This window comes from Chelonus insularis, unplaced genomic scaffold (genome assembly GCF_013357705.1).
Source record: "Chelonus insularis isolate UGA/USDA-ARS -01 unplaced genomic scaffold, ASM1335770v1 contig_397_pilon, whole genome shotgun sequence".
In the NCBI taxonomy this organism is placed as follows: Eukaryota; Metazoa; Arthropoda; class Insecta; order Hymenoptera; family Braconidae; genus Chelonus; species Chelonus insularis.
Window position 1 is genome coordinate 781,887 of NW_023276552.1, and position 27,213 is coordinate 809,099.

Sequence of the window (27,213 nt, forward strand, 5' to 3'; positions counted from 1 at the left end):
GGGCGGATGTATAGAGTTGGCGAGCGAGCGAAATTGTATACTTGGTACAGGTCATATTCCTCTATTTATTATATCACGATCGAGGTAAGGGCACCTCAGGGTGAATATTATCATTACATAAATAATTGTAATGAGCGATCAGTACACGGAAGCATATTGCACGCCGCAATAACGCTGGATAGTCTCTTGCGAGCTTGCCTAACCTTCCGAAGGTCGATAAAACCTTTGCTCTTCTCACTACACTCTTCTACATCAAGTACCGCACCCTCTTCTCACGTGGTCAGGAAGAATCTCAGCGGCAAACTGACCGGGACCTATTTTGCGCATTTTTACATGGTCTTATAAGACACGCAAAAGTCAAGGGAATGAAGAGAATCGATCCAATACTATTACTTTACTCTTCCGCGTGCACGCAGAGTCATTAACTGAACCACCAACCATCTTTCATTACTCCAGGATAGCTTGATCCTCCACGCGATCAACCATTGACGATTATTAGTTAACTATGCACAAGCTAGGATCAATGAGAATTTCTCATCTACTGATCAGGCAAAAATTCATTTTTGTGAAGTTTAAGTATCCCTTGTCAATAAACGTCTCTTGTATAAGTTACTTTCATCATATACATTTACTCTAATAGCTACTTTCAGAACTTGTGAATATTTTATTCAATCACTCATGATTTAACCATTTTTTATCACGAGTTGACTTGAATAAATCACGTGTCATAAACAAATTAAAGAGTAGCACTTTTTTTTTAGTTTAATGATACTGTAGTATCCCCCAGTTCTCATAAGAAATAAAAATGCTAGTTGATGTTGACCTGGTAAAGAAGATTACTTTAAAAGAAAGTAAAACTTTTTGTATCATTTTAATTGGACTTAATGACTTTATATTTGTATAAAAAGAAGTATATAATCAAGTTGAAAAAAATTTATTAATCATGAGTAATTTTTCATTGATTTAATCGACATTTTTTCTTGAAAAAAGAAGTATACTTAGGCAAATAGAAATTATAAAAAGTAGATCTATTTAAATTTAGATATTTTATAATTTATTCAAATAAGAATATTCATGAGCCAACTACTTGATACGATAAAAAATAAATTCAATAATTTTTTTATCAAACTTCATCATTATTTATCTCAAATGAATTACTCAAAAAAATTGAATTAAATTAAAATAAATTTTTTATTTAACATCGTTAGGGTTTGAGAAGAAGCTTTTTGTAAATTTTAATTAAAAAAAAAAAGGTTGTCCTGAGTGTAAAAAATATAAAGAGAAAATTAACGACAATTATTAAGTTAATAACACGTTTTCTGATTAGTAATAAGTTATTGGTTTTTTGCTATGAAGCTGATAATAAGATTTGTCGTCACATCTGCATGTATTATGAAAGTCACTATCGTCACCCTTGGAATATCGCTCAGTCGGAAATTGCTCAGCGTTTTACGACGACGTTAAAATTTCCCCCGGAGCTTCTTTTTCCTACGACCTCTATCGTTCTTGTGTGGTAGAGAAGTCAGCAGTTTATGAGAAAGATAATACTCATGAAGGTATGAAAAAGATAAAGACTAATAGTATATATCGTTAAGATAATGTACAGGTATATTAAAATAATGATAATAATTATTGATAAAGCGTTGGAAATGATATTAAAAATACTCCATAAGGTAGAAAAGATGTTCTTTAAGAATATAAAAGATTATTCGGTTGATCAAAATGTTTTTAAAGTCATTCAACACCAAATAGGGTAGCGACTGATAATTTCACTTTCGCTAAAAAATTGTTTTATTTCCTGATACTTTTGTTTTTGTCTTGTAACAAAAAACCTCGTGTAATATCACATTATATGGTAGTGAAATAACGAATTTATTTTGATACTAGTCCATTCAAATAATATTTAAGATCGCTAAATTATCATAAATCAATTCAGAAACATTAGCATATTTCCAAAGTATTCTTCATGAACAACATTAATCAAAGTCACCGGCAAAGAAAGAAATAAATATTAACTGATGTGAAAGGTTTAACTGGCATAAGTATATCATTTTAATTTTTGCCAATTTTTTTTTACAACTTTCTCATAATCATTTTTTTTTAACACAAAAGTCCAAGGTTTTTATTGCGCATTTCTAGATTTAAATTACTATAAACATACGTGAGGTAATAATTATAAAAGCGAGAAAATGTTGTTGTAAGTTTGCGGTTTTTTGTCAGTTATTAAAGAATGACATCTCACTAGTCCCAAGGAAATAAAATCTTTATCTCTTATTCCTTTCACTGGCTCGTGTCTCTGGCAAAGGATTCATAAATATTAAAGCCAAAAATTTCTCCGGACCATGTTCACGCATTCTGTACATTTGAAATAAACAGTTTGCGTAACCAATGATGCATCTGGGCTGACCATGCACGGCGACATTTTACTGCACGAGTAGAGAGTTCGATTCCATGACTTAACTGCAGCCTCGCGTGTAAATACTCCGTTTAAAAGTCGTCTTCGGTCGTCGATTGATCTGCAAAGTCAATCGTAGATCTCTAGTTGGAAGGCTTTAGCTATTTCGTAAGTTGGAGTCAAAGCAATTTCTTAAGATTCTCGACAATCGTGTATGCATAAATACCTCTTGTATTTACCACAGTTGAAACAACTGCAATCAATCGAGTTATTTTTCATAGTGAAATTTATTCTTAATCATTCTGATAATTTACTCTAATTAAATTAATCAGTGATTTTTTTATTTATTTATTCACAATATTAAGCTTATGACAAGAACTTAATCGATTTCACTGTAAGTTAATTCACCAAGTGAATTTATGGAGAAGAAAAGGGAACCAAGGGTATAGAATATGACTTCATCATCTACCATAAGGTGTAGAGGTTGCTGGTGGAAATCGCTTAACGATAAATTCACTGCCTGACACCATTTACATTCTATTTATCACTGATACTTTTTGTTCATCTTCGGCATTTTTATTTTTATTTTCATCATATTGCTATTTAACAAATAAAAACACCTTAAGCATGGATAAATAATTGAGGAAGAAATGAATTATTTACAGAACTCTGAGTCTAAAAAATTATGATAAAGTTTATTGCAAGCATTTGTTCAATGACTCCTACCTCAAGCCTACTTGAAATGAATAAGGACAAATTTTTTTCTTTTCTTTTATGAAAAGTTGTGGCCTTGTCAAATGAGTAATGAACTCGCGTTCTTTTTTTTCTTTTTAGAGGTGGGAAGTTGAAAAATTGAAGAACAAATACTTTTAAGCAACTTGAAAAATTTTCGAGGTAGTAAAAATTTCAATTTTATGATTGTAGATATTTTCATAAAACGTTTCATAAATCAAATGAATTAAAAACAAACAATAATATAAAAATAAAAATTGTATAGAGTGATTGGGTAATCAATTAGGCATGTGAGATTTTTTTCCCAATATATAATTAAATTTTCAAGGCAATCTCTTTATAAAGCTGAGAAATTTGAAAATAAAAAACTCAAGAATGGGAAATATTTTTTAAAAGTATCATCAATATTTTCATATCGATGACTAATAAAAATAACAAGCGACTATTAAATAATTATGAACATCATAAATAAATAGAAAAAAATAATTATTAGATAATCAATCAATCAAATCTGTAAAAAGTTGAATAGCTAATGTTTCTATTACAATTTTATTTCACCAAATGATTACAGTTTCAAGGTCTCCTGTGGTTAAAGTATCCTTCATCAAGGACCACTAATTTGTCCAATTGATCAACAAATGGCTTTGTCATGGTATGAGATCGTTAATCGTGAAATAGCTAGCACGTTCATAATAGAGCAAAATGTGGTTCCGCGTGCTTGACATGCCTGCTGATCTCTTTCTCAATCCAATAAAAGTATTAATAACACGACAAATCAAAGTAACCTGTAGAATATTTTCGTTACAGTTGAATACGATTTACCAGTAGGATTTTCTGGATTATTGCTCCTGGTAATTTATTGTAAAAGAGGGGGCGATTGATAGTTAAAACCGGTAGGGAACAGTCGATTTGAACGAGTGGCTTCGTTAGTGTCGGATAACGGCCCCCGCGGCACGTTGTCTTGACTGCACACTATCCAAGTGAATAGTAGAATCGAGCTCATACTGTAGCTCTAAAGTTGGTCTTCGACGATGTTGCGTTACCTCCCATATAACGATCTCGCAATAACTAGCCCTCGATAATGCAACCTGTGGCCACTATTTGAGAGTATTGATTATGTGAGATATGTAAAATATATTGGATCGAATCAAACAAATATTTTTATCTAGATTATAATGTATGGTTCATTGATCATTATTGTATTTAGACAAGCTTAAATATTAGTATTAATAATAACAACAAAATGAACACGTGATTTTAACCAATTCAACATTGAGTGAATGTACAAAAAAAAGTGAGAGGAAAAAAGAGAAAGTATTGAAACGCAAAGATACTCTCGCTGTCGCCTTAAGCGATGAGCCAGTACCAGTTCATCAGATAATCCACCCGCCGTCTGCTCGAATTTTTTTTTATTTGCCATGGTAATAAAAGAGAAATATCGTCATCAACTGTATCACATCTTTATGCATTTTTATGCAATAAAAATGTGTGTGTTTTTATTTTTTTGATTCATACAGAGATAAATACTGAAAATTGTCGGTTTCAATTTTATGTTAACCTAATATTTAAGTGATATTTGCTTTTATTATGTAATATGGGTTGCTAAATTTCTTTTAATTTCATTCATGCTTTAATATATCAAAAGAAATATCATTTCTTAGTACAATTAAAGGATTGCGACGATTTTTTTCGGTTTCAGTAATGATTCTTGATTACTATAATCAACAATTCAAGTTAAATGTTATCCAATCTGTAGCATGATGTGATTTCATTTCGGCGATACCCTTGAAGATAAAATTGCAATTATTTCAAATTTAAAGTCACATTTATCATTCAATAATGATTATTGCTGTAACAGTATTCTTTTTATGAGTTCATTATTTTAGAATCGTTCAATCAACTATTTTTCATCATTAAAATAAACTGGTCTATTTTTTGAATAAAATAGAGAAACTAAAAACGACAACCTATAACCTTCTGAATGAATTTCATCAAATATTCACTGTTGAAACTTCCTTTCAAAATTTTTTTTTCTGATTAAATCTGAAGGGTTCTTCTGTCATTCAGGTAGAAAGAATTGATAAGATTCAACTCGAACCACACATTAGCCAGTGGTTAACTTTGTCTGCTTCTACCTGACTTGCATATTAATTATTAAAAAAACAATATTCCACGTAACAGGTTTTATCATTGCTTGAAAAACAAAGCTTGTAAAATTTATTGCCTGAAGTAGCTATCTATATCCTATCATTCATCAACATCAATTTACTATTACTGTAAACTTTTTTATTAGTAAAGTCTTGATCAGGTAGCTCATGAAAGAACCGAAGAAAGTCTGGTGATTAAAGGCTCGGTTAAATTAGAAGAAACTTCTAGACCAGGTTTTAATTAATTAAACCCCATATTATTTTTTATATAAAAAAATTCAATTAATAAATTTAAAATTTTGTTGATTGGAAAAAACACTTACTACTTGTAATCTACACTCAATAATCAATTAGCTAGGAATAATTAGCTGATCAATTCATTGACAGATTTTAAATAGTGTGATACTAATGATCAACCAGTATTTTATTAGCATCTACAAAAATCTCATTGTTGAACATACTAATTTGTTTCTAGATCACAATAGTTGTACCACATGTTGCTAATATTGCTGATTATTTTCAACACGAGTGTTTTCAACAAGTTTTCGTGACTAAATTAATTCCTTTCCACAGACTAGTTGCTGAATACTTCCGTGGACGTTCCGGTGGACGCAAGAGTGGTATCGTGGTCACGTTAATGTCATGTCTCTCGGGCGAGGCTCTTAAATCCCTGAAGAGCAAGTTTAAATCAATCACCGTAATTAACGCTCAGCATTGTACCGCTAGAATAAAGATTAGAAGGTATGTTTTTTGCTCGTAAATGCTAACATAGCACGTTACTGTTCCAACTGACTTTTCATTTATCTGACATCCTTGCAAGAGCTGATCCTGAAGCTTCAATCTACCTGACATTATTTCTTCATTAGCTGTGATATCGGATACATTGGACATTTGCATATAAATTTTATAGAATATAATATTTACTGATGGAGTTAGAAAAAAAAATTGTCAAGAATAATGTTGAATATATGTTCTAACGGTTTGGTGCCCTTAGAAGCCATAACTGTAATCCATCAGGCCATTCTTCGCGCGCATTAACCGTAACACCAGTTGACAAGCCTATCAAATTGCTTGCCTATTTGCGAATCTCATTACACGCATTACAATGAGTGATGCAGCGATATTCATCGCGATATGCATATGTGATGTACACGAAAGATGAGAGATTCATTATGTAAAGCATCCGCACAGGCGTAACATTCCCCTATAAGACAGTTTTAATATTTACTAAATGACTTAATACAATACACTTATCAGTTTTATCACATGCTAAAAAAAGATAGATTATGTAGATACCTTAAGAACAAATTACTTGAAGACGAAAAATTATAGAGCAAAAACTTTACATGATTGACTTATTTAAATTACATTTTCCTTGAAGACTCAAGCTTTTCAGTTATTCCATTCTCTTAGAAAAATATTCTAATTTACAAGCTGGTTAATTAGAGGTAAATAATATCAAGAGGAAACCATTTATAGTCGATAAATTTTATTGATTGGTCATAAACGATGTAATCTTAAGAAAAAAATTGATTATTTATTGTTAATAAATAAATCAGTTAGATAGGCTTTGGTTGTTAGTGAGGATGAAATTGATAGAATCACGTATTGTTTCAAAACAAATTAGTATCTCATCCTACAGTGATAGAATATATGAAATATTGTTAGGAAGAAAGCTTCTGAAGAGTTGATATACCTAATTTAATGAGAAGTTTCTCAATGTATCTCAAATATAATTTATTGTTACGTCAACGCTGATAGCTTGTTGAACAACATTACGTTCACATTTATAGATAATATAAATAAGATTCTTTCAAGGAGAATTTATTTACTATTATTTGTCAAGAAAAATTAGTTGGAAACTTTAAAAATAACTTCTCTTATGAACTTCTTCATTATCAAGAACTTTAAAATAAATATAATGATTAAATAAAATTATAAATAATTACTTCAATAGTGTTAATTGTTGATACAATGTAAAATGAAGTACTTTATATGAAGAAAATTCAATGGCTGTCGAGAAAACTTCATTGAAGATCTTTTGTTTATACATTTAATCTGATTTGTATAATCTGATAATTATATCAAGAGAAGAATTTTCTAACAGTTAATAATTCCGCTGATTTGATGCAGCGAACAAAAAATCCATTATTAAATCATAATAAATTTAATGAATCTTAATAAACTGTTATTAAATTCTTTTCCCAGAATGAAGTAAAATAATATAACACTTGATGCCAGCATTTTTCAAAGATATAATGAAAAGATTGAGTAATAATTTTTTTATTCCTCTGTTGCAGGTACTATTTTGGAGCAACCAATTAAATAGCGATAAAAATATTCCAGTGGATATAATGATTACCAAGTAAAGCAAGGACTAAGATAAATAATTCCCGTGTGATTTGCATCTTCGAAGCTGGATTTAACCTCGATCCAAACACGTGGATGTAGTAAATGAGAATAGACGTAGATGTTAGTTTTCTCGTCGACATCGAACGGTTCTCACCGCTCCAGTGTACTGCACGCGCGTGAGATCTGTTGTACAGTAGCAGCAGTCAGTAGCGAAGACGCGTCTCGTAGGTACGGAACTCTCGTAACATATATACAACACTCTTCTGCAGCATCTAAGCTATACGAAGACGCACGTGCACATCACGAAACGAGTGGTCTAGCCAGTCGAGCAAATTACCCACTCTCGTTCCTATACCAAGCATCAAGACGTCTTCATCCTCTTGCGGACATGGTATACCCAAGCGTCAAGACCTCCTTCGTCCCCTTGCCAAGTTATTTTTCCAGGTGGCTTCCGTAAGATTCATCGATAATTACTTATCGCAGCTACGAGAATACACGCCCATTCTGCAGCCATATACCTATCAGCTATGTCTTTAACGGATTCTCTTGTTTTTCTGATGCCTCAGGACATTGACTATGGAAATTAAATTCGTCGAGAAGTAGGAGTCTGAATAGTTTATTTCTTGAAGCAAAGATCGATCAAGATTAGAGACAGAGGACGACTGTTAAACATAGGTATTATGTCACGTAGGTCAAGGGAAGAATATAAAACGTTTTACGATTAAAATAATGTGTAAATAGCCAAGGAAAATTTGCATAAAGAATACCGTGGGATACTATGTAAATTCCATGATTTAAGTTATTGAAGAGAATTTTCATTTTGAATCGATAGAATTTTTTTTAACGACACTAAGCCGTGCCCAAGTGAATTATATATCATCTCTCGACTATGCAATCATGCACTGAGGAAAAATCGATATGGAGATGTGGATAAAAGATGGAGAATCACGAGCCATAGACGTTATATATGCTGTATATACTAAGTTTAGCATATATAAGAGGAAAACTATTGAATGCATACATTCTACAATCTAATGCAGATCCTGTAGCTGATCGCACACGTAGATCATGAAATAACGAAAAGTTCAGATGTAACCTCGCCCGAGTCCAATTACGGTCAGTTTGTGTACGACCTTCGAGGCGATTTATCTCCTGACATGGCTTATATACGAGCACTTACGCCGCATAGAAAATATCCGATGGATCGAGACTTGCGGGTTTAGACCGTGGATACGTTCGTGCGATGAGAGAGGAAGGAACATGACCGCGTGAACCCCTCGACAATTCTCGTGCAATCATGCATGCCAACGCCCCTTCCAATGAAAATAAAACAACTATTAATTATTTACAAAAAATTAATGAAACAAATAGTAATCTTCATCGTAAAAGGTCAAGTGACAAGCGTAAATTTACGCTGGAATGTTAGGTTTCATGGAGCTAAGTATGACGAAGCGGTTGTTACCTAGCATAAGTGCTTTGCCGTTACACTTAAGAGTAATGCCCTATATTTCCGTCGAATCATTTTTTAAAACAACCCGTTAAACTATATTTCCATTGTTTACTATCTATTACACAATTTCTTCTAGAAAATTACACTTTGCAAATCTTTATAGCAATTTTTATCTTCTTTTCCTCTTTATACCCTATATCTTTCCACATACTTTTCTATGCAACACGTGTAAACAAAGTTCCAATCATTTTTATGATAAATTTCTAAATCTCACTACCATTAAGAAAATTCTAATATCCAATCATCTTGATAGTTTTTTTTGCAATAAATTCTTCAACATTTTTGCATTTCTAATAACAATTCTATTTATTAATTCTCGCTAAATATTAGTTTCACTAATTCAATTTACAATTTCAATGGTTGTTTTAAATCAGTTGAAAAAATTTTCACTCCAACTACATTTCCTAGAGATATGGTAATAAATACAATGGAAAAATAATAAATACAAAAGTTGATTTTTCTTTGCATAGAAGCCTTAATAATTCATGATTGACATCCCATTAATAGAAGTATGTCGTAAGCTACTTTTCTATGCAGCTATAATCTTTTTTAAAAACAATTACGATAAAATTCAAAATGCAAGAGTAATTTGACTTCAAAGTACCACCCGTCATTGCATTTCACCACTGTGCATATTTTCATGAAAGTATGAGAGTTTTTTAAGCATCTTCGCACGGAAGTAGTACACGTCTTTGAAAACAATGAATCGTGAAATAATAATTGTGCCTGTTCGTCTCCCATGATTTCGTAACAAGATCTCATTGTCAGTTGTGACAAAAAACTTGTGGGATACTTGTATAGGTTCTACTCAGTTATAGTAAAGTGAAGTTAGCAAGTAGGTAGGTATAGCCAGTCATTCAACCGTGGGATTAACTTTCGTCCTCGCTAAATAAGACGTATCAATCGACCTTCTTTTTTCTCTTGACTTCATGGCTTGATCAAGATTTCAGGCTAAATGGATTCCAACTTATGGAATTTTTCAAGTTTTTCTATTAAAGTCAACACGGTTGTAAGGGAGTGTTTTATCTTCAGGAAGATTAATTTAAAATGTTAAATAAATGCAGTAGTAGCTGTGAAAACAGCTCATCGACTTTAGCTGGACGATGACCGAAGACTTGCTTCACAGTATAGATCGTAGGCCAGAGGCCAGCACGTCCTTCTCATTATAGTCGTTCACTCTTTGAAATTCTAACTGTACAATGCATTCACCCCGCCCAAGGGGCTGGAACTTCACGGTGCGCATACATATTTCAAATGAGACAACAGCTAGACAAGTAGAAACGAATGATGATCCATCAAAATTCTTTCAATAAACCAATTATCACTTGCAGAATTTATTTCTATTCTTAAGCAGGTTGATATGACATATTGTTATGAGTTGATTGGATTCACATTATAATGACAGGAAGTATTCGTATATCAAAAACAAGACGTGTTAAGTCACAATGTAGATCGAAGGCCAGAGGCCAGCACGTTCCTCTCATTATGCTCTTTGCTCTTCGAAGTTCTAACTGTAAAGTGCACTCACCCCACCCAAGAGACTACGACTTCACGACGTTGATTCTCTTTGTATTCTCCAGCACTTATGTACATAGATAGAAGAGCGTTAGCAGATATTTGTTGTGTCCACTCTTCTCTTTGCTTTTCTTAACACTGTTGTAAAACCACAGCTTACCTTCAGCTATCCAAACAATACCAAACCTACACAAATAATTTTCAATGATCTGATACATACTGAAATAAAATTTCATTTAATTAATTTTTTTTTTCTTTTTGTAGATGGAAAAACATTTTTTAGAGAAGAAAAATTATGTTGATTAAATTCACTTCAAGATCCTAAAGGCACGTGCAGAGGCTTCTTTATGAATGGCATATTATAACAGAGGGAGAAAAGGACTAAAGTATTATCTTATAATAAAATCCACTTAAGCATTTGCGGATGCAAAAAAGGCTTCTGAGAACTGTCTGTAAAAGCTTTTCTGTAGCAGGATAAAAATGTCAGTCACGTTGCGATTAGGTGGGTTTAAAAAAGGAATTTATTAAATATTTAGTGATCGGAATTTGTAATAAAATAAAGGTGTAATAATTGGTTTAAACTTGTCTAGATACTTGATGTTGATCTCGAATTTTAATATCGATGAAGGCGAATTTATCTGAGCACTTTCACATTCCATCGTAGTCTGGGCGATTTGCCTTGGCACTTTATTGGTTGCATTTAATTGCGAGTGCAATAGTGCGAATAAAAGCCGACGTATTTGTCGACGTTCAGGATCTTAGAGTCCTTGAAGCACCATTGGTACTTCCTAGTAGTTTTTAGGGTTTATAAAAATAACGATAATCCAACGGTTAATAAATGTATGTACTAAGTAAAGAATACTTGTTTTGGTTTGTTGCAGATGTGTTTACACTTTTATGTTTCCTAGTTTGTTTCTACGATAGTCCGGAAGAATAAAAACGATAAGTCGATGAAGGAAACGAGGGCTGGAAACACGCTCTATATACGGATATCGCTGCCGATCGCGCAAACGAGGACGTACAACTCGCTCCGGCAAATTGGCCGCTGCCAACTGCAATGTGATAATTATTACCGTTGCACCAATGCTATCGGTCATCAATGCATCAGGTCGTCGTCCTTTTCAAACCAAGTTTGCCTAACTACTTAATATTAACTGTCAGTCAATATTAACATTCAACCAAGAATACAACTCACCTTCCTAATCCACCTAAATTTATACTTGACATATTACAGACACTTGTCATCCAGCGTATTATACCAATCATACGATTTAACGTTCCACTTTTGTCGTCAGTAAAAAATAAAAAGTTGGAAAAAGCAACCAGAATAATATGCTTATGCCCATTATTGTTATTATACTGGTGAAGTAATAATTTATTTTGAAAGTAGCAGAATAAAAAAGTGGAATTGTAAATAACTAACATGCATTGTTTTTATATTATCACCAAGATGTTTTTCTATTTCACAATGCAAACTGGAAGCTAACTGCATAGTAATGATTAATAACACCAAGGTAAGAAAATAGCCACCGAGTGAAATTAACATGGATTTATTCTAAATGATTGTAGTTTAAATTTGTTGCTAAGATTATGAAACTAATATACATGAATCGTCCACAATTCTTGACGTCCTTGCAAAAGATATAAACAAGTTACGAGTTCTATTCAAACTAAAATTTTTATACACCCAGATATAAATTTAATTATTTTTTTATACAAATGACTTCGTACATAATCTTTATTTTTCATAAATATTATAAATATTTTTAGTTTAATCAAATTGTTATTTAATTTCCAGAATTATTTATTAAATCATATTGTTGATCAGACAATAGGTCTGATCTTTAAAATTTCAGACGATTTAAAATTAAAATATAATGAAATTAGATGCTAATAATTATGTATAGTTAAAATATAAACAATATTTTATATTGATTAATATTTTTATTTTTTTGCATTTGAAAAAAAAATACTCAATCGATAAAAAATATTTTCTCTAAAAATACTGATGGTTGGTAAGCTGGTAAAATTGTCATTTTAATAAAAAATAACAACATGAGATGGCAGCAACACACATTTCGAGGTCTAGAAGTCCTCTTGTGAGAAGAAATTAAAATAAATATTTGTATTGACACTTGCATCGCTCTGATTCTGCGCTTTTGTTGCACATATATATTTTATTATTTTCAAGACTCGATAAAATAGATAAAACGCAGTATCAATTTGCCAAATGGCAGTGGGTGGTAATTTGGGGATCTGCAAGGAAGTGAAGGAAGTTGAAGCAGATGTGAAGAGTAGTGCAGAGTGTACGAATTTAGTATTTTATTACGTGGTGGTTTCATTTTGATCTGTCAGTGTATCAGCCCACACTAAGCTGCATAAGTTGTTAGAAAATGAAGCAATAAACAATGGTGATAGTCATTGTATAGGAACATTTATTTAGTGAGAGTGTAAAGGCTGACAAATGTCATCCCTTTGATCAGATTTCTCGGATTAGAAATGTCATCTCTAATACGCTTGGCTGATACTTGTTTCGTCTGACCGAGCAAGTGCTTCATGGAAGAGTGTGCTTGAACGGTGCTCCATCCTAGAAAAATCTTAGAAAGACCAGTAGTTGCGAAACGTCACAACAGAGCAGTCCACGTAGAGGTAATACACGAGAATACTTGGTTTGGAATTTATTAGCCAACTGCGACATTCAATAGCTGCAATTTAAATCTTCACTACTTCTATTCTAGTCTAAGTTTAATTTTAGACATTTCACACGATGATTGCCATGGTCTTTTTAATCATTACAAGGTTATACCCGTCTAATCAGTAATTCATTATACTGTTTACGCATTTTAAGCGATATTTAATTCTATTTTCGTTTATTTATGATAGTGTTCAACATTAATTGAATATACCGTCCTCATTACACTTTATGACCCTCCAATCTTATGCTATATGTCATAAATAAAACAGCTGTGCTGTAATTTTTGATACGATCTAGTTAAATTATCGCTTTAGAAATGAGTTCTACTTAAGATGAATTTTATGAATTAATATATAAAAAGTTATTCATTTTTTCAATGTATTTCTCAATCTATTGATTGTATTTGTTTTAGTTTCTAGTAAAATTTTAAATCATGGACCAAGAAACAGTTTACGGCACCCACGAGGACAGTCATGTGGTAATGTCTGAAAAAGTTCAATCGTTAGCTGGCAGCATTTATCAAGAGTTTGAGAGAATGATAGCAAGATATGATGAGGATGTTGTCAAAGAACTAATGCCACTCTTAGTCAACGTATTGGAATGTTTAGATATCGCTTACACTGAAAATCAAGAGCATGAAGTTGAGTTAGAATTGCTGAGAGAAGATAATGAGCAATTAGTTACTCAATATGAAAGAGAAAAGCAGCTAAGAAAAGCATCGGATCAGGTAAGTTTAAAATATTTATTTGCATAATGAAATTTCGATTAAATTGAAACATGAATTAAGAGTGAAAATATTTATATTTCAGAAATTATTAGAGCTTGAAGACATAGCAGAAGATGAAAGAAAGGAGTTGCTAGCAAAAATTGATAGTTTAGAAACAATTCTTAAAATGCTGGAGCTAAAGACGAAAAATTCACATGATCATGGTACAATTGCAAATACAAGTTCGAGTTATTGTTCCCACCGTGCACATTCCTACAGTAGAGTAGATTATTTTTTGTTATTTTATTTTTATGTAGCTGATGGTATTATTCAACTTATTATTATTATTTTCATCTAGTCAAACATTAATCCAAGTCCCTAAATGTGCAATATCTGTTTTATCATGCTAATTTGTCTCGTGAATTACATCCACTGCTCACCTCATTTAAATATTTGAATTTCTAATTAAAATGAAACTTTCCTTAAACATTAATTAGCTTTATTCAACTTTGTTTAAATGGAGGAAAATTTTTCTTTCAGTTGTTCGTCTTGAAGAAAAAGAGGCAGAATTAAAACGTGAATATGCACGATTACATGAACGATATACCGAATTGTTCAAAACTCACGTTGATTATATGGAAAGAACTAAATTGCTCGTGGGAAGTAGTGAAAGATTAGAAAATACAACAAACAACCGTCCTCCTCGATATCCTGGTTTGAATTTAGCTCATATGTCACGAAGCTCTGGGCCTCTCAGTTATGGATTCCAAAGTTTAGAAGCTAGTATGAATGCCGAAGATATTCAGGAAGAAAGTCCAACCCATACTGCAAGTTTAAAATCAGAAATGCAGGACAGCAGTGGTGAAGCAGTAATTGAAACATCAGATAAAAGCCAATTAACTGATAATCCACCTCAAGAGAATAAAACTACAACTGTTTCAAAGCGTAAATATTTTTTTTTATTCATTAAAGATGTAAATCTAACAGTCACAAAAGATAATTGGTGTTGGGTAATTATCAAAAAAAAATCGAATTCTTTCTACAGTCTTTGCAGATGAAAGTCCAGAAACTGAAGTACCTCCTGTTGTTGCTACTCCAACAACTCCAGTTGTCGACAAGGTAGCAACAACTCCCAGTGGTAGAAGTAGAACAGAACGAGAGCAACGTAGTGGAAATACTTTGTATCAAGAACTTAGTTTTCAAGATGCTGACGCTTTGGGAGAAATGGATGAAGGAGCAGATATTACTGGTAAGTATATAATTATTTTTTTGAATAAATACTGCTTAGCTGTTTTTGTGACTAATACATACATCGTAATTGCTGCATTTGTAGGCAGTTGGGTTCATCCAGGAGAGTACGCTTCGTCGGGTATGTTTAATATGATTTAGTTATATTTTACTATTTAACAAAAATAGTGGATTGTTTAACATAATACTTAATGTTAGATGAATATAAAAAATTCATACAAAAATGAATCATTTACTAACTTGTGTTTATTTTTTTTACTTCATCATTGCTGATCTACTACATTGTTTACCAAACGCATGCAACGAATAACTCAATAGTCAATGACAACTTCTTCGGTAAGATGTTTTGAGTGTAATCATTATTTTTGTATAATAATCTGCTACTCTAATTATTTGTGTATAGAACTTTTATTTAATAATAAGTACTTATTCTGTAATAGGTATGGGCAAAGAAGTTGAGAATCTCATTATGGAAAACAATGAATTATTGGCAACAAAGTAAGTACCTTTTAATTAGATTACTATTATGAAAATTGCATTACAAGTGTTTTTAATATTTATTTATTTTTCTTCAGGAATGCGCTGAACATCGTTAAAGACGATCTGATAGCTAAAGTGGATGAACTAACAAGGTAATCAAGTTATTGGTATATTGATTATTGATATTTGATAATCATTTTTGGTCTTATAGTAATGATTTTATTATACTTGTAGTGAACAAGAAATTCTTCGTGATGAAGTAAGAGCACTACATCAAGCACGAGATCGACTTCGTCATAAAGTATCAGCTTTAGAAGGAGAGCTGAAGAAAGTAAAAGAAGAGAGTGAAGCTATGGCTAAAACAACTAAGAGTGATGATGAAGAAGATGTTCCACTTGCTCAAAGAAAACGGTTTACTCGTGTAGAAATGGCAAGAGTACTTATGGAGAGGAATCAATATAAAGAACGATTCATGGAACTTCAAGAAGCTGTGAGATGGACTGAAATGATTCGAGCCAGTAAGACAGATCCAGCGAGTATATCTGGAGGCAAACAGTCTGTCTGGAAGTTGTAAGTTATTTTTTCAAGATTAACATCAATAATATTTCATTTAATAGATAAGAAAATAATTGATCCAATTTTTTTACAGTTTTAGTAATCTTTTTACCGGTCCAGCTGATCGGGGGACACTACATAGAAATCCTCATACCTTACCGCATATAAGGTATAGCGCTCCGTCAAATCAAGTAGTGCCAGCTCCACCGTTAGATGCAATGCGTAAGCGTACATTAAAAAATCGCCATGAATTTCTCGACCAAGGAGATACGATGTGAGAATTTAATTAACTTTCGTAGACGCACTTAAGCCATTTTATCACCTCAATGTCTATTGTACATACTATTTTTGAATCTATTCTATTTCTATTTTTTTTCAAGTTCGTTTATAGATTAAACGAAAATTCTTTTAACTGTTTTTTGACTGCGATAAAAAGAAAAATAGTGATTTTACTTAGATGAGCAAATGCTTATTTTAAATACCAGTGTTTCTGACTCTCCTGTGATATCAATCAAATCTTCTATTGGTATATTTCAATTACCATGTTAACTTTTTTGTTGAAAAAATAAGAGATTTTATTAGCTTTTTTGAGAGCTTTGTATTGTAAATAATAAATTGTTAAAAATCGTTACTTTATCATGTTTTATTATGATTCGAGGCAGCGTTAGCCACGATTTGTAAATAAAAATATTTTGTTTAAGGCTTTCTTTTTATTTATAGTTTTTATTGCTTCTATTTTCGTTGCTTCTTCACTTATCCTATTAGTCTAGTTTATAAGTAGTACTTTGTCGTTTGTTTGTGTACTGACTCAGAAGATATTTCAGCTCATCTGAAAAACGAGTGGCTAGACTTGCCAATGAAAGAAAAGAACAATATCGACAAGTAAGAGCACACGTGAGAAAAGAAGATGGACGTTTGCAAGCTTATGGATGGAGTTTACCTGGAAAACCTAGTGCTCCTGCGAGACAACCTGTTCCAGTTCCTGTTTATTGTCGTCCTCTTCAAGAAACAGAACCTGGAATGAAGGTTAGCAAATCAAAAAAATTTAATTCAACTGAATTCGATTTCTAATAAATAAATATTTAATTTTTAGATTTGGTGTGGAGCCGGCGTAAACTTAAACGGTGGGAAAACTCGTGATGGAGGACTTGCAATAGGAGGAAGTGTATTTTATGCAGATGAAGCAAAAGAGACTCCCATGGTTGAAGGAAAAGTAGAAGACGCTGTTGAACATTTGGATAAAGAGTTGCAAGAGAATGAACAGCGTCGCCTTGAAGCAGAAAGACAAGACCAGCAATTAAGCTCCCTTGTATGGATTTGTACGTCGACTCAAAAGATGTCCAAAGTCACTGTGATAGATGCAAATAATCCAGCTGATATCTTAGAAGTTTTCAATGTGTGTCAGAGTCATTTACTCTGTATAGCGAGTGTTCCTGGTGCAAAAGAGAGTGATTATATTCACAATGTTGAAGAATCTACACAACGGATAGTAAATGGAACAAATGAAGTAGACTTAGTTAACATTCAGGTCCAACGTGCCAATGATGAGCAAATTGTTGCTGAAGAAGCTACTGTAACTGAAGAAAAAAACTGCCTAAAAGCGGGAGATTCTGATGATCGCAGTCAAGCAACTTCAGAGGGTCCGAGTTCTCTAGAAGAAAAACCTAGTGAAAGCTCAGAGAAAAAAACTGATGTAGATCAGAGCTCAAATACAGAACCCCAAAGCTTAGAAAATGTTGACAGTGATTCTATTAATATAGGAAAAGTACATTTTGTTAAAAGTAATATTGAAACTCTATCAATCACAAACACTGTAAGTGAATCTGAAGCACCACAAACTGCCGAAAATGATACTCCTATTGAAAAAATGTCGTCAATACAGCCAACAATGTGGCTTGGAGCACAGAATGGAACTGTTTATGTGCACTCAGCTGTTGCTAAATGGTCTATTTGTTTACATACTGTTACGCTCAAAGATGCTGTTTTATCCATAGTGTAAATATTTTAACTGATAACTATTTTATTGATTTTAAAATTTTTAATTGTATTAAAATAATCAATGGTACGGTACTATATATTGGCGTCTATTTAGTCATGTTCAGGGAAGAGTGCTGGTAGCTCTTGCTGATGGGACAGTGGCAATATTTCGACGAGGATCCGATGGTCAATGGGACTTATCTCAACACCACATTATTACTTTAGGCAGTCCGCAACATGCCATTAGATGTATGACAGCCGTCTCAGGGAAAACAGTCTGGTGTGGATATAGAAATAAGATTCATGTGATTGACCCCATTCTCATGAGTCTCGAGGTAATTTTTTAAAATTTAAGAAATATTCATCTTGTAAATATTTTTGAGCTAATTAATAACAAGGAATAAGGTACTAATATTAATATAATAAATCAAGTAATTATGATTTACCTTGTTGATTTACTTTGTAAACAAATCACAAAAGATTAAAATTATAAGAGTAAGGAATAGGAATCGGTTTTCAGTGTACCGTTGACGCACATCCAAGGAGAGAGTCTCAAGTCAGACAATTAGCATGGCTTGGAGAAGGAGTTTGGGTCAGCATTCGACTCGATTCTACATTGAGGCTGTATCATGCTCACACTTATCAGCATCTGCAAGATGTAGACATTGAGCCTTATGTCAGCAAAATGCTCGGCACTGGCAAACTCGGGTTTTCATTTGTACGAATCACTGCATTACTCATTTCTTCAAACAGACTGTGGATTGGAACGGGAAACGGTGTCATCATATCTGTACCATTATCAGAAAGTAAGCTTTCAGAATTCATTTAGCAAGTAATGAATGAATGAATAGATAAATACTTTATGCATATTTATTATTGTCAACTAGGTGCTGGAGGATCTTTAGCTGTGTCTAGAGTACAAAGTATGGGTGGTAAAGGTGATGCTCCAGGAGTAGGAGTTCGAGTATTCGCTTCGGAAAAAGGTGTCACTCCCGGAAGTTTTATTCCTTACTGCAGTATGGCTCATGCTCAACTTAGTTTCCATGGCCACCGTGATGCTGTGAAAATGTTTGTTGCAGTTCCGGGTAAGTTCAATTATAAATCAATCCATTCACTGCCATTTAAAAAAACTTTATTTATTTAAAAATGGTATAAGAATCTGTTATTTTAATTCTATTTACTTTAGATAACGAACATTATTTTTCAATCATTTCTACTATACTATATTTATATGAGACTATTTAAATAGTTTCTTAAGGTGCAAAATGTATTTAAAAATATATTGAATAATTTTTCTCTTGTAGACCATGATGTAGAAGAAAAATCTTGAAATAATATTAACTGAGAGAGAATATGATATTTAGATATAAAATATTACTGATAGATTTATGTTGATATAAATCTGTAAAAAAGAGTGAATATTTTTTTGCACTATGTGGATGTAGAGCAAACGATCGTGAAAAAATTTGCATTTCTGCAAGCGTTGAATATTCATTAATTCGTGAAATATTTTAGTAAACAATACGCGAAATTGTAGCGAGAGCTACACTGTTTGATCTTTTCACCTCAATAAAATTTTTCTCTAGACTTCATTAAACCTGTTTTGTTTTTTATTTCTATGTATGATTTTTGTTTCAATGAAAAGGACATGGAGGTCAGAGTGCCATTTCAGATGGTACACAGCCAGCAATGTTGGTATTATCAGGTGGAGAAGGCTACATAGATTTCCGTGTGGGTGAGTAAAAAATTTTAATTACTCAAAAAAAAGTTTTATAAAAAATTTATGCATCAATTATAAGCTCTAAAAAATATAGACAAGTACATTTAATAAGTATAAATTGATTGATTGAAATATTTATAGTAAATTAGTGAGGGTGATTGGGAATTTATCATTAATAATTTCAGCTGAAGAAGCAGAAGACGAAAGTGATGTGGCAACCCACCTTATAGTTTGGCAGATGGTCAGGTATGCCCCCAGAGAGTAACGTAACGTGATAAAACAATCGCTCACAACTGAATTTTACTAACACTGATTGATTGATTGATTAATGAATACTGATATGACTAGACAAAATTCAGCTTTTCTAACAAAAAAAAAATTAATCATAGATTTAATCTATCTGTTTTGGAAAATGCACTATTCTCAAATTTACTAACAATTTCTATTTAGTCTTTTATTAACAATAACAAACATTCAATTATAATAATGTTAATAAGTTTGTATATAATTGACGATTTAATATTTTCGAGTCGTTAAATGTCTTGCTCTCTGGGGGTAGAGAGGGAGAACTTTAAATTTATGTGTATATTGACCAGGAATTAGCACGATTCCTTTGGAGGCACCTTCGATAGTTCAATTACCTTTGCAAAAAAGCAACTAATGTTATGCAATGTTTTTCAGGTGATGGTGACGAAATTGAGGAAGGATTGGAGCGTACAAACATTTCAGCGACTAGTCATGAGGAACATGGAGAACAAAGTCATCTGATTGTTTGGCAGGTTCAATCACCTGTCCACATGAACGGCTAGCCTATTGGTTAAAAAAAAATTTTCTTAGGGTGCATAGAATAAATAAATTAATAATTCAAGAGAACAGATAGACTGCAAGAGTTATCAATAACTCAGCAGCAAGACAGTGAAGTTTATCAGAGCTCTTAAGTGTCTAAGAGCAATTATGATAGAATTACTTCTTCGACAAACGAAGAAAACGTAACTGTCCAATTTATTTATTTAGATGTGATCATGATAAGACAGATTAATTATTGTAGGCTATGACAGCGAATAATAGTAATGATGACGCTTGTTTGTTCCAAAAATTGAACATTGACTAATTTTTATCAGAATAATTAATTGAAACAATCAGTTTTTAATTGATATAAAAATTATTAGATGAAAATATTTCACGCCTATATGCGTCCCTTTTTGTACGAAGCGATAGTAAGTTGTCAAGACATAGATAATTAATTAGTAAATGAAAAATTATCAAACTTTATGAAGCATCTTATAGAAAGCATTGCATTTGAAAAATTCTTTATCTCGAGCTTTGTATAACAAAAATCGCTTTCATTGGTATCATAATGTACGTGTATACGTATATAGATTATTGAATTGGTTTCACACTAATAGAGTTTTAAATTATCAATAAATTATGTAAACATAAATTTCGTAAAATCTTGTAGGGAGATTGAGATAAATGTTTTCTCTATTTTTTTAATTCAATTTTCTTATTTAATTTTTTTAATATTTACTTTACAGGAAACTAGTCGCGGATATTCTATCTTATTTATTAACCGCAATGTTAACTATTAATGTTTAAATAATATTTCTCATAACCGTGACATTGAGACTTGGAAGAGTGAGTATGAATTATTTTTATAGACTAATGACTTTGTTAATTTACATAATAATTACCATTTTTTTCTCCTTTCGCGGTAGCTAGATATTTGTATACGCTTTCTCTTGCTTTATTTATTATTCAGTCTCCTACCAAAGATAGAACGATCGAATTATGTGATTTGTATAACACATAGTTAAAATATTGTAGTGAAGTTTTACTTATTCTGGTTTTTAAGTTTTAAAAAATCATGTTAAAAACAAAAAAAAAATAAAAAATCATGTCAAATTTAAAACTGTACCTGGCTTTAAAGAAGCCCTAACAGCATTAAAATAAAATGGAATATTAAAACTGTGAATAAAAATGAAAATTTCCGTTGATATTAATAAACAATTATCAAATTAATTTTTTTTAATATAAAAATTCAAATGAATTTAGCTTATTTAATTTTTTTTAATTTGAAGCTAAGTTTAGTTTACATGTTGAGTTGATAAATAATAAACAAATTGTTTTACTTTGTTTAGTAAAAAAAGGATATAATTGATCATTTTTAACGATAACTACATATGCTTATCAGACCTTCTATGACCTTGCAAAACTTCGTAGTTTATGCTAACTCGTCGACTATCCCAACAAATCGTGACTACTTTCTCCCACCAGTGTCTGTCTAGCACAACCAATAAAAGTCCACAGCTGTTGACAACGAGTACGAGTTCATCGTGGTGGACTTTGCATCGTTATTGCGCTCTGATTTGGACATACGTCTTTGAGTTTTCTTTCAAACCGGCTTTTTTGTGAAAATTTGGAAAATTTATCAATCATGGCGAGAGATCCAGCTTCTGAACAGCTGAATAATTACAAGAAAACAGTTCAGGTATTATTCACAAAGTCTTTTGTAAAAATATTGTTAACTTTTATCAATTCTTTTTTATCAATATATTTCTATTGGAGGATGTAAATACGCTAACTAGAGAAGTTTTTGTTATTGTAGTATCAATCAGGATGTGATTATTTGAATTTATATAAAAGTCAATGTACTCAGATGTTTGTTAGATTAGTAACTTATATTAATGTTAACAGAAATTGCTGGAATCATGGAATATTTTATATTATGTATACCATCGTAATGATCAAGTTTGTTGATGGTCTAACCTCGTTATCTTGCAAAAAAATTCATATCAATATACAAGTACTCTCCTGAAGCTAAAGAAATACATCTTTGAATACTTTCATTATAAAATCAACATTATTCATAATAATTAATACAAAAATAATATAATATATTCTTATTATTATTATTATTATTTCCAATGCTTATGGAATAAGTATGATTATAAAAAGGATTAAAGATTACGAAATTGTGAAACAAGATTGCGCTGATTACTTACCGTGATTGTAAAGATAAAGATGAATGGATGATTAAATATAAAACGTAGTTTCCTTAGGAAATTTTTTGCGGATTTGAATAATACGATGATTCAAGCATAAAAAATCAAGGCTGGAGGTATTCAATCATGATCATTAAAAACATGCAATTACCTAATAATTATAATGTGATAATTAAAGACTAACGAGCCTTACCTTGATCTTATTATATCATCTCCAGGTGAATCAAGAAGATGCAACATAGAAATAATTCTTTGCATTTACCAAATGTATCAACAATTGAATTCTTTTTCTTTATTAATCAAAATTCCCATGACTTATAATGAAATCATAAAACAATAGAATTTTTTTAATAAAAAATATTGCAATAATTAACTGAAAACAGACTCATAATTACGTTATATTCTATTGATTAAATGATAATTATTTTAGTAAGCTTCATTATTTGGACATATTACAGAAGTATTCATGAAATCCAGATCAGTATTAATTAAGAATGATTAATTAGTAATATAAATGCATAAACAGAAATTTATTCGATGTTAATGAAGTGAATGATTGTATTGAACTTCAAAATGATAAATTAGTTTTTGTTAATCATTTGGCTTGTAAATTTACTAAAAATAAAGTATTTATGTAACTTTTAAATATTTAGAAGTTGAGTATTAGAGTCTGAATGATGATTACTGCCAATTATGTGTAGATATTAAAAATGCATTACTAATATTAGCTATTTATTTCTGGCAAGGTAAACCACGTAGGAGTAAACATTTTACTAGAAGTGTTCTTTGAAAATGAAGTAAAATGTTTAGTTAAAAAAGTAAAATTATCTCTTGCGATAATGTGAAGACATTCCTAGAGATATAACCAGTTTCTTTATCAAGTTTTTTGAAACTTGTGCTAGAAAAAATGGAATATTCATTGCGAATGACAGTAATCGATATCAAACTTATTTGCGTGTAACTTCAATGATAGCATAATTGTTCTTTACTGTTATTATTGTTATTAATACAGAATATATTTTAATCTTTAATCTGCTATGTCATTTCGATCAGAAAATATTAATATTTCAAATCTACAATGAGCCTTCAGACATGAAAAATTTTCCATTGAGTGTTTACTTCGAGTAAATGCAATTATTATTACTACTTTTAAATGTGATATTGATTAAATGACTACATTCCTAGTAGCATTAATTTGATAGAGACAATTGGAGAATCGACCGGCTATATCTGATTCATGTTAGCAGCTTATGTCATGCTTCAATATAGAATATTGATAATAAATAGAATATGAGTAATGACATAAATATGGGACCTGTATGTTTTAATTTAAATTTATTTCTAGGGACCACCACCTGTCCTACTTACCGGAAATGGAAATCCCATCGCTAACAAGAAAGCCAGCCTTACTGTGGGCCCCCGAGGTCCTCTATTGCTCCAGGATTTCGTTTATCTCGATGAGATGTCTCATTTTGATCGGGAGAGAATTCCTGAACGTGTTGTCCATGCTAAAGGAGCAGGTAATGGATCTGAAACTTCATTTAAAGAAAAAGAAAGCTCTTAAAAAATTACTTCTCTGCTAAGTTTTTCTTAATTGAATTTTTCAGGTGCCTTCGGTTATTTTGAAGTTACCCATGACATCACACAGTATACAAAAGCTAAAGTTTTTTCGAAAATTGGAAAGAAAACTCCCATTGCTGTAAGATTCTCAACTGTGGGTGGAGAAAGTGGATCAGCAGACACAGTGAGGTAATTGTAATTTCATTTAACATTGTTTAATTAATTTATTTTATGGTTCTTAATGATAGCAATTTTTATCAAACAGGGATCCTCGTGGATTCGCAGTTAAATTTTATACTGAAGAAGGAATTTGGGATCTCGTAGGCAACAATACACCCATTTTCTTTATCAAAGATCCTCTCTTTTTCCCGAGCTTTATCCACACACAGAAAAGAAATCCTGCGACACATCTTAAAGACATGGATATGTTTTGGGATTTTCTATCACTAAGACCTGAGTCGACTCATCAAGTTATGATTTTATTTGGTGATCGTGGTATTCCTGACGGATATCGCCACATGAATGGATATGGCTCTCATACGTTCAAACTTGTTAATGCCCAAAATGAATTCGTTTGGTGCAAATTCCATTACAAGGTATAAACTTAATTAATTAATTTTAGTTGACTTGAATAGTTCATTTTAATTGTTATAAAAGAAATCGTCATATAAAGAATTAATATTGAAACATTTAACGGAATTAATTGACAAAAGTTTCTGAATATCGTTGGTTTGAAAATAAATATTCAACAATGCTTACAGACCGACCAAGGTATAAAGAACATCTTAGCTGAAGATGCTGCAAAGATAGCTTCCGATGATCCAGATTACAGTATTCGCGATTTATACAATGCAATCGCAAGAAAGGATTTCCCTAGTTGGACGTTTTATATTCAGGTGATGACCCAGCAGCAAGCCGATAAGTTTCAATGGAATCCTTTCGACTTGACAAAGGTAAACAATGTTTAATCATTCTATTGAGAATCACGAAAGATAAATATTGAATTTACTAATTAGAAAATAACCTAATTACGCAGGTTTGGCCTCACAAGGATTATCCTCTCATTCCTGTAGGGAAATTAGTACTGGACAGAAATCCGGATAATTATTTTGCTGATGTAGAACAATTGGCATTTGATCCTGCACATATGCCACCTGGAATTGAACCCAGTCCAGACAAAATGCTTCAGGGTAGATTGTTTGCATATGGAGATACTCACAGACATCGTCTGGGACCAAACCATCTTCAGTTACCTGTTAACTGCCCCTACAAAGTAATTAAATTCCATATATTTATACATATTATTTTTGTGACCGAAATGCTAATCGATATAAATATTAATATTATGTATTTTAGAGTATATCAGCAATCAACTACCAACGTGATGGCCTTATGCCTGTTTACAATCAAAATGGTGCTCCTAACTATTACCCCAACAGCTTCAGTGGACCTGAAGAATGTCCGGCCGTCAAATCACCACCATTTAGCGTTTTCGGTGACGTTGATCGTTATGAACCCGTTAACGAAGATGACTTTGGTCAAGTAACATTGTTATGGAGAAACGTGCTTGATGCAGATGCACGGACCCGACTTGTCAACAACCTGGTAGCCAGTCTTAAAGGTGCTTCAAACTTCATAGTGGAAAGAGCTGTGAGAAACTTCTCTAACGTGGATGTTGATCTTGGCAACAGATTGACGGAGGGATTGAAGAAAGTAGGAAAGTCAATCAATGCTTCTGGAAAATGTCCTAAAATGTAAAACATACCTACTTCAATCGTAATTCTTGTTATAACTAATATTTTGTTTTTATTTTATGAATGAGAATATCTATTTACTACAAAAGGAAATGATAATGATAATTATCACACTAAATTTGTAATATTGTTTATGGGTATTTCACTGATATAGTATTTTATTAAGATTTTGCTAAAGCACAATTTTTTTAATTTTTAATATCAACTTATATTATTAACATATCTACTTAAATGAACAAAAATAAAATACGTTTTGTAAGTTTGTATTTTTATTAAATGTTATTTGCTTCAAATTTTTAATGTTTATAATTAAAAAAATATTTTAACAAATTGATACATAAATTATATTTTTTTGCAACGATTTTTGTGCTCATTTTCTAGAGATATCCAACAATATTCTGAACTCACAAAATAATATATTAACATAATGTTACTGTTCTCGAAGTTTCATTTTTTACTGCAATATCAGCAGCTGAATAACAATACAAGCGATGCGAAACAGAAGCAACGAATTAGACACGTTTCTGAAGTATTCACATTTTACACTCTTTGTTTACTAAATAATTACAATCCAAAGTTCTACACTTCCAACTGTGAGTCATTTCAAACACTTGAAGAGATGATTAAATAAACATGTCACTAGATCGATGCATCAATCCACACTGAAATTCAATACTAATATTAAAGTAGATGCGTACAAAGCAAAAACAAAAAATTATAACTACAACTTTGCATATAATAAAGATAACACGGAAAGTCAAGTCACTTGACCGGGTATTCCCCCCAAAGCTATTCAATACAATATTCTTTCTTCGCTCGGGGAAGAACAATTTACTCTTTTATTTCTCGATTAATCATAATCTCA

General features: G+C 31.8%; 2 protein-coding genes and 3 long non-coding RNA genes across 13 annotated transcripts; 3 read left to right on the forward strand and 2 right to left on the reverse strand.

The window, feature by feature from the left end:
* Positions 1–5,906: 5,906 nt before the first annotated feature.
* On the forward strand, positions 5,907–11,140 carry LOC118067807 (uncharacterized). The gene is made up of 3 exons (XR_004690431.1): positions 5,907–6,015; positions 7,575–7,854; positions 10,916–11,140. It is a non-coding gene; the product is annotated as an uncharacterized lncRNA (long non-coding RNA).
* A 1,656-nt stretch (positions 11,141–12,796) lies between these two features.
* syd (JNK-interacting protein syd) lies at positions 12,797–22,289 on the forward strand. 9 transcript variants are annotated; one of them, XR_004690428.1, is made up of 19 exons: positions 12,797–13,300; positions 13,759–14,073; positions 14,156–14,276; positions 14,593–14,997; positions 15,098–15,301; positions 15,386–15,421; positions 15,619–15,636; positions 15,741–15,798; positions 15,876–15,932; positions 16,015–16,350; positions 16,430–16,609; positions 17,160–17,361; positions 17,429–18,330; positions 18,428–18,647; positions 18,833–19,118; positions 19,200–19,397; positions 19,958–20,047; positions 20,714–21,667; positions 22,171–22,289. XR_004690428.1 is itself a non-coding variant. In XM_035084760.1 (19 exons), exons 2-19 carry the CDS (start codon positions 13,780–13,782, stop codon positions 20,715–20,717), a joined length of 3,672 nt encoding a protein of 1,223 aa, XP_034940651.1. In that variant the 5' UTR covers positions 12,797–13,300; positions 13,759–13,779; the 3' UTR covers positions 20,718–20,849. The 9 variants fall into 9 exon arrangements, 8 of the variants coding, with proteins under 8 accessions (XP_034940651.1, XP_034940645.1, XP_034940644.1 ...); XM_035084760.1 differs by lacking the exon at positions 22,171–22,289 and adding an exon at positions 20,218–20,278 and having other exon boundaries at positions 20,714–20,849; XM_035084754.1 differs by lacking the exon at positions 22,171–22,289 and having other exon boundaries at positions 15,107–15,301; positions 20,714–21,956.
* LOC118067805 (uncharacterized) lies at positions 18,748–19,302 on the reverse strand. Its single transcript, XR_004690430.1, has 2 exons — positions 19,172–19,302; positions 18,748–19,100 (listed from the first exon to the last, which is right to left on the reverse strand). It is a non-coding gene; the product is annotated as an uncharacterized lncRNA (long non-coding RNA).
* Positions 22,290–22,381: 92 nt separating the features above from the next.
* On the forward strand, positions 22,382–26,612 carry Cat (Catalase). The gene is made up of 7 exons (XM_035084762.1): positions 22,382–22,520; positions 24,380–24,554; positions 24,642–24,783; positions 24,860–25,190; positions 25,356–25,547; positions 25,631–25,867; positions 25,951–26,612. Exons 1-7 carry the CDS (start codon positions 22,467–22,469, stop codon positions 26,350–26,352), a joined length of 1,533 nt encoding a protein of 510 aa, XP_034940653.1. The 5' UTR covers positions 22,382–22,466; the 3' UTR covers positions 26,353–26,612.
* Positions 24,435–27,136, reverse strand: LOC118067803 (uncharacterized). Its single transcript, XR_004690429.1, has 3 exons — positions 26,757–27,136; positions 25,619–26,341; positions 24,435–24,569 (listed from the first exon to the last, which is right to left on the reverse strand). It is a non-coding gene; the product is annotated as an uncharacterized lncRNA (long non-coding RNA).
* Positions 27,137–27,213: the final 77 nt, after the last annotated feature.

Excerpts from the sequence above, each read along its gene's own strand:
- syd (XM_035084753.1), top strand. The coding sequence starts at position 13,780 with ATGGACCAAGAAACAGTTTACGGCACCCACGAGGACAGTCATGTGGTA. Across the intron at positions 17,362-17,428 it reads AAACAGAACCTGGAATGAAG|ATTTGGTGTGGAGCCGGCGT; the intron begins GTTAGCAAATCA and ends TTTAATTTTTAG. Across the intron at positions 18,648-18,832 it reads CCATTCTCATGAGTCTCGAG|TGTACCGTTGACGCACATCC; the intron begins GTAATTTTTTAA and ends ATCGGTTTTCAG.
- Cat (XM_035084762.1), top strand. The coding sequence starts at position 22,467 with ATGGCGAGAGATCCAGCTTCTGAACAGCTGAATAATTACAAGAAAACA. Across the intron at positions 24,784-24,859 it reads GGATCAGCAGACACAGTGAG|GGATCCTCGTGGATTCGCAG; the intron begins GTAATTGTAATT and ends TTTATCAAACAG. Across the intron at positions 25,191-25,355 it reads GGTGCAAATTCCATTACAAG|ACCGACCAAGGTATAAAGAA; the intron begins GTATAAACTTAA and ends CAATGCTTACAG.